This window comes from Balaenoptera physalus, assembly GCF_965194825.1.
Source record: "Balaenoptera physalus genome assembly, chromosome: 19".
Lineage (NCBI taxonomy): Eukaryota > Metazoa > Chordata > Mammalia > Artiodactyla > Balaenopteridae > Balaenoptera > Balaenoptera physalus.
In genome coordinates, this window is record NC_138900.1 from 4,007,939 (window position 1) to 4,015,093 (window position 7,155).

The 7,155-nt window shown below is 40.6% G+C and overlaps 1 protein-coding gene across 1 annotated transcript in view; it reads left to right on the top strand.

Annotated features, from left to right (window-relative positions):
• VSTM1 (V-set and transmembrane domain containing 1) overlaps positions 1-6,773 on the top strand; it is a 20,615-nt gene extending 13,842 nt beyond the window's left edge. Inside the window, exons 4-8 of the mRNA XM_082436803.1 lie at positions 1,947-2,039; positions 2,142-2,169; positions 2,333-2,370; positions 2,476-2,507; positions 3,460-6,773. Coding sequence (XP_082292929.1) covers positions 1,947-2,039; positions 2,142-2,169; positions 2,333-2,370; positions 2,476-2,507; positions 3,460-3,579 — 311 coding nt within the window. The 3' untranslated portion in view covers positions 3,580-6,773. The remainder of the gene's footprint in view (positions 1-1,946; positions 2,040-2,141; positions 2,170-2,332; positions 2,371-2,475; positions 2,508-3,459) is intronic.
• The last annotated feature ends 382 nt before the right edge of the window (positions 6,774-7,155 follow it).

Sequence of the window (7,155 nt, forward strand, 5' to 3'; positions counted from 1 at the left end):
ACCCCCAAGCCCCTAGCAACCACCGTTCTACTCTCTGTTTCTATGAGTTTATTTTTGAGATTCCACATATAAGTGATACCATGCAGTATCTGTCTTTCTCTGTCTGGCTTATCTCACTTGCATGATACCCTCAAGGTTCATCCATATTATTGCACATGGCAGGATGTCCTTCTTTCTCTTGGCTGAATAACATTCCGTTGTATACATACACCACACGGAAGATTCTTCTCCTCTTTCTTTTTTATTTAGAATGCCCTAAGATTTATTCACCATCCTTTTTTGGGGGGTATTTTTTAATTGAAATAGAGTTGACATACAATATTAATTTCAGGTGTACAACACAGTGACTCAATATTTTTTATACATTACAAAATGGTCACCACAATAAGTCTAGTAACCATCTGTCACCATACAAAGTTATTAGAATACTGTTGATTATATTCCCTATGTGGATATTACATTCCCCATGACTTATTTATTTTGCGACTGGGAGTTTGTACCTCTTAATCCCCTTCACCTATTTCATCCTTCCCCCCAACCCCTCTCCTCTGGCAACCACCAGTTTGCTCTCTGTATCTATGAGTCTGTTTTCAGTTTGTTTGTTCATTTTGTTTTGTTTTTCAGATTCCACATATAAGTAAAATCATATGGTATTTGTTGTTCTCTGTCTGACTTATTTCAGTAAGCATAATACCCTCTAGGTCCATCCACGTTGTTGCAAATGGCAATTTTTCATCCTTTTTTACGGTGAGTAGTATTCCCTTCTTTATCTATTCATCTATCGATGGACACTTAGGTTGCTTCAGTATCTTGAGAAAATGATTCTTGGACTTTGATTCGTCTGTTGTTAGACTTGTCATCGTTTCTATAGCAACACAGTTAGTTTGGGGAAAAGTGTTTCTCACCAGATTCTGAGTTCCCTGGAACAGGTTCAGAATATCACTTCTCTTGAATGTGCACACCCAGTGGTCAGCACAGAACAACCCTGACCTTGTGGCCTGAAAGGGTTAGACATAGAGTCCAAAGCCCATCCTGTCTGTGTGACTTTGGGGAACTCGATTTACTTTCTGGCACTTGATTTATGTATGAACGAAATGGGGACTGTAAACCTATCTTGAGTGCTTATTGTCAAGATGATAAAGAACAGGGAATCCCCTGGCGGTCCAGTGGTTAGGACTCTGGGCTTTCACTGCCGAGGGCCTGGGTTCAAATGCTGGTTGGGGAACCAAGATCCTGCAAGCCGAGTGGCAAAAAAAAAAAAAAAAAGATGAGAAAGAATGCACGTGAGTGCTAAGTGGCTCACAGTAAATAAATATTATTCCTGGGGATGAAACATTTACTGGGTATTTCCCATCTGCAAGGCACTGTGCTAGCCCTCTCTGTATGTACTGACCACTCAATCTCCCTACCATCCAGTAAAGTAGCCACAATTGCTATCCTCACTTTGTATACATTTATTTATTTTTGGCTGCCCCCACAGGGGCTACTCTTTGTTGCGGTGTGCAGGCTTCTCATTGCGGTGGCTTCTCTGGCTGTGGAGCACCAGGTCTAGGCGTGCAGGCTCAGTAGTTGTGGCATGCGGGCTCAGTAGTTGTGGCTCGCAGGCTGTAGAGCGCAGGCTCCGTAGTTGTGGCGCACGGGCTTTGTTGCTCCGCGGCATGTGGGATCTTCCCAGACCAGGGCTCGAACCCATGTCCCCTGCATTGGCAGGTGGATTCTTAACCACTGCGCCACCAGGGAAGTCTCGCTATCCTCACTTTGAATCGGAAAACAAAAGCTCAGGGAGATGAAGAAATTCCCTAAAGCATAATTGGACGTGCCAGCTCTGAAGCGGCCGCTCCAAGTTTTGAAGCCAGGCTGTCTGGCTCCTTGAAACTGTTCAGCTAAAGCTTATCAGTGTGTTTCAGGAGCCAGTTGTACCCTCTAGCCCACCCTTCTCCCACCAGACACCAAAGTCATCATTGTCGCCACCATCACCTGCCTCTCTGTCTTTCTCCTCTTCGTTGCCGTCTTCTTCATCTACAGATGCACTCAGCACGGTAAGTTCAGAGAAGCACACGTTTAAACCTCTGAGGAAGGGGAGTAAAGTGAAGGGTTCTCTCAGGAGATAAATTCCTCCCTGTATTTTTTTTTTTTAATAGATTCATCACATGAAGAATCCGCCAAGAGGTAGATATACTTGACAGATCTCATGCCCTGTCTAACTCCCACTCCATTCTTCAGAGACCCCATTTGTACATCAGTGACTCGTATGCCCAGCCCCGCTTCCTGCAGCCCTCTCTTCTCCCCCAAATCTTCAGACCCCATACTTTAATATGTTTCTCTCTCTCAGAACCAGCCATTCCAAATTTCCCAAGCAGGGAGCTGCAGGTAAGTGATCAGGGAAGAAATCATAAGGAATCTTGGGTTAGAAAGACGAAGATCTGACTGTTGCAATCTGAGAACTGATTTCTTTTTTCTTTTACTCACATGCAGGTGTATCCAAACTGGAAAGAATATCTGAATCGGTGAGTTCTCCCCTTTGTAATAACCCAAGAGCTCACTTCCACCACAGGCGGGCCTGTCTAGCTCATATGCTGGTTATATAGATGAGGCCAATTAATATTGAGTTTAAAAACATGTACTTTGATGGAACTCATAAAAAGAGATTAGAATGGTGGTTACCAGGGGCTGGGGGCGATATGACATTTAAGGCAACGAACTTGCAACTTGTAGAGGAATAAGTCGTGGGAATCTACTGCAGAGCATGGGGATTATAGTCAACAACACTGTATCATACACTTCAGAGTTGCTAGGGGGCTAAATCGTAATTGTTCTCACCACAAAAAGAAATGATAATTGTGTGACAGGATGGAGGTGTTAGCAATGTGATAGCCATAGTGCAATATATCAATGTATCACATCGACACGTGTGCACCTTAAACTTGCACAATGTTGTATGTCAATTATATCTCAAACAAACAAAAAACCCCACATGCTTTGAATTCCAGAGTAGCTGGATTCCAGCTCCCAATGTCTACTATTTATCACCAGTGTGGTCTGAGACAAATCACAAAACCCCCATGATTTGGACCCTTCCTTTCCTTCCATATCTAAGGGGAATCAAAATCCCCATCTAAAAGGCTTGTGAGAGTCTAGTGATGTCATAACATAAAGGGTTTATTGGAGTTTCTGGCGAATTTTAAGGGTCAGATGGATGGCAGGAAAGCATCATTTAACAAATATTAACCAATTTACATCCATCCATTTTTTCTATTTAAAATACTGCTTATTTGTGATTTAACATTAATGAGCATTATAACACCTAAGAGCAGTTGCACATCTGAAATGCATCTGGTGAGGCTGAGGACCTCAATTTTTAATTTAATTTAAATTCGTTTGAATTTAAGTAACCGTGGGTGGCTCGTGGCTACTGTATTTGGCACCTCAGCTCTACATGCACGTCTCTTTTCCTCAAAGCCTGAAGAATCCCAGGGAGTGACCTATGACCAGCTAAACACCAAGGCACTGTCTGCGGCAGCTTCTGTCCCCACCCAGGAGCCCCCAGGGTCGTGTGTCTACGCAACACTGAAGCTGTAGAACTGAAGGAAGAACTTCTTCCCTGGGAAGGAGAGTACGGATTAAGATGACGGAACTTATGAAAGCCCAGGTGACTCTGTGTCTTTGGTTCATTACCCATAATAATAAAATATTTTCCCTTCTCGCTTCCCCTCCTCTCAACAATTACTGGGTGGGTTTTCACAAAACTGGAGCGTAACCTTTGTATGGTTCGACTTAAAACATGGGCTAAGAATACGTATTGTATCTATGGGCTGGTGGTACTCATAATAGTCACTTAGGGAGTTCAGGACGGTACCATGTAAATAGAAGATGGTTCCTCAGAGAAGACTACGTGATTGCTCTCTGGTGAGTCATCCCATAGACACAGAGATTTCAAAAAGGAGCACAAAAATACAAGCCATGAAGGGAGACACTCAGCTGTGAATTAACAAATTCCTAAGTAGCATGCACCAAGGTAAGCAGCTAAAAGGCTAAAAGTATCTGGTTCATGATTCTGGGCAGCCCTCAAGTCAAGACCAGTTTCCTCTCTGACATGAATGAAAGAGTTTTCTTACTGCCATCATATTTCTGTTTATATTCTTTCTTTCTTATTATTAAAATCAAAGGCTGCAATAAAGTTAGACTGACAGAATCTATGTGGTTTTTGTCACTTGGTGCCCATAACTTAACTCATGTTAATACAGCATTGTAAGGATTTTTCTGAGTGTGGACTTTTTTGTGTATGTGACAGTGGTACTGACCACTTATATATTGATACAAGTACAAATATATGAGCTTTGCTTCCAAAGTTATGTCACTCAATCAGGTTTGAAAGCCATTTTAAAATATATGAATGAAGTGTAAATATTTGGAACGTATATATAAATATTCTTAACTCAGTAGCATATGCTGGATAACTTTTTTTTTTTTTTTTTGGCTGCGCCGTGCAGCTTGTAGGATCTCAGTTCCCCGACCTGGGATTGAACCCAGACCCCCGGGAGTGAGAGCAGGGAGTCCTAATCACTGGACCACCAGGGAATTCCCTGGATAACCTTATTAAAGTTGTTAATTATGAAACAATTCTATCATAAAGAAAAACACCCAATAATATAAGTGGAAACATATGCACACTGACCTTATTTTCAAAACATTAACACTTTGCTGTGTTTTTGTTCTACCACTCCCATTTTCCTTCCTCTCTTCCTAAGAGGTCAACATTACCCAAAGTAGTATATATTATGCCGATGCATTTTTTTCATACTTTTACTCCTCAAGCATCTATCAATAGTCAATATATGGTAATATTTTGTGTGTTATTACAACATTACACATATATATGGAATCATTATTACAGTTCTGTCACCTTTTTTATTGCCATCGACATTATGCTTTTGAAATTCATCTAGGTGATTTTTGTGTCTCTATCTCATTGCCTGCTGTACAGAATTCAGTTGTTAACCATACCATGGAATATTATTCAGCCACAAAAAAGAATGAAGCACTTTTACATGCCACAACCTGGATGAACCTTGGGAACATTATACTAAGTGAAAGGAGCCTGGCACAAAAAGCTTCATATTGTAGGATTCCATTTATATGAAATATCCAGAATGGACAAATCCTTAGAGATGGAAAGCAGATTACTGGTTGCCAGGCACTAGGGGAGGGGAGGAATTTGGAGTGACTGCAAACAGGCATGGGGTATCTTTTCGGGGTGATGACAATGTTGTAGAATTAGACAGTGGTGATGGTTGCACAACCTTGTGAATAAACTAAAGACCACTGAATTGTACACTTCAGAAGCATAGATTTTATGGTATGTGAATTATATCTCAATAAAAGAAAATTTTTAAAAGGACTTGGTTGTATGCACAAACCATGGTTTCTCTCTGTTCTTTCCTGGACTGCTAGATGTTTGGATTGTTTCCAGTGCTATGCTGTCAGCAAAATGCTGCAAGAAACATCCTTGGAGCTACCTTCTCACTCACATGTGTGATCTCTTGAGGGTTTATATTTAGAAGTAAAATCTGTCTTCTCTGATGTCCACACCTTTTAACCCACTAGAAGAGGCAAATTTATAACTAAGGTAGTTTCACCTATTTATTCTTCCACCAAGGATGTATGTTTCCAATTCCCTGCATCCTTACCAATTCATAAATGTATTAAACTTTGCAATTTTTGCTAACGAAATATGTGAACTCATAACCTGTTTTAAGCTGCTTATATAAAGATACCTCATTGTTGCTTTAATTTGCATTTTCCTGATTATGAATGAGGAATATTGACCATTCGGGGTTTCTTTTCTGTGAGTTGATGGTTTCTAGCTATTGTTCACTTTTCTGTTGAATTGTTGGTATTTTCTGTACCGATTTAAAGGGCATGATTATATAGTAGGCACATCTTTCCTTTGTAAGCTATACGTTGCAAATATCTCCAGTAAATCTGTGACTCATATTTTCATTCTTCTCTGTATCTTTTAATATTAGCTACTCATCTTTTTATTTCTATTTTGAGAGATTTCTTTGTGTCTGGAAGCTTAACATGAGAAATAGACTCTCCTATATGTTCTTTGAAACTTAAAATTTTAAAAATTTTGTTTTTTAAAAAAATTTTTTTTAATTTGTTTTTCATATTTAATCCATCTGAAGTTAATTTTTGTCAAGGAGTGAGGTAAAGATCTAATTTTTCCATTTGGATAATCAATTGTCCCAGTACCCCTTATTGAAAAGCTTGTTCTTTTTGATTTGAGGCGTGCCTTCAATTTGATGAAATATGATAATTTCTATTTCATCTGCACCACCTTCCATTGCCAGCATAGTTCAGACACTTGGATGGAAATGACAAAAGGAAAAACCTAACTTGAAAAGACTTTAAAAGAATAAAGAGGGACTTTCCTGGTGACACAGTGGTTAAGAATCTGCCTGACAATGCAGGGGTCACGGGTTCGATCCCTGGTCCGGGAAGATCCCACATGCCGCAGAACAACTTAGCCCGTGTGCCACAACTACTGAGCCTGCACGTCACAGCTACTGAGGCCCACGCACCTAGAGCCCGTGCTCCGCAGGAAGAGAAGCCACTGCAATGAGAAGCCCATGCACTGCAACGAAGAGTAGACCCCACTCGCTGCAACTACAGAAAGTCCACGCACAGCAAGGAAGACCAACACAGCCAAACAAAACAAAACAAAAAAACAAGAAAGAAGGAAGGAAGGAAGGAAGGGAGGAAGGGAGGGTGGGAGGGAGGAAGAAACTGAATCATGTAACCAAACAAAGGAAAAGACAGCTAGAGATATCCTCAGACAACAGTCAATACATCCACATACTCAAATGCCTTTTTTTCTTTATGTCTCTCGCCTATTTCTATTTCTGTGTTATCATTATTATTCAGACCAGCTGTCCCTATGAGTCTGGAACTGATAGTGACAAGTCTAGGCTCACAGCCTCACAGACTTTCATCCAAAGAGGTAAGGGGGGACCTCCTACTTACTGGATCAATTTAGAAAAAGATATTATTGGCTACCTTTGGAAGATGCTAGAAACACAACTCACAAAATTTTAAAACGCAGAGGAAAGAAATCAAGTGTTTCTCCTGCCTTTCATTTATAACCTGTACCTC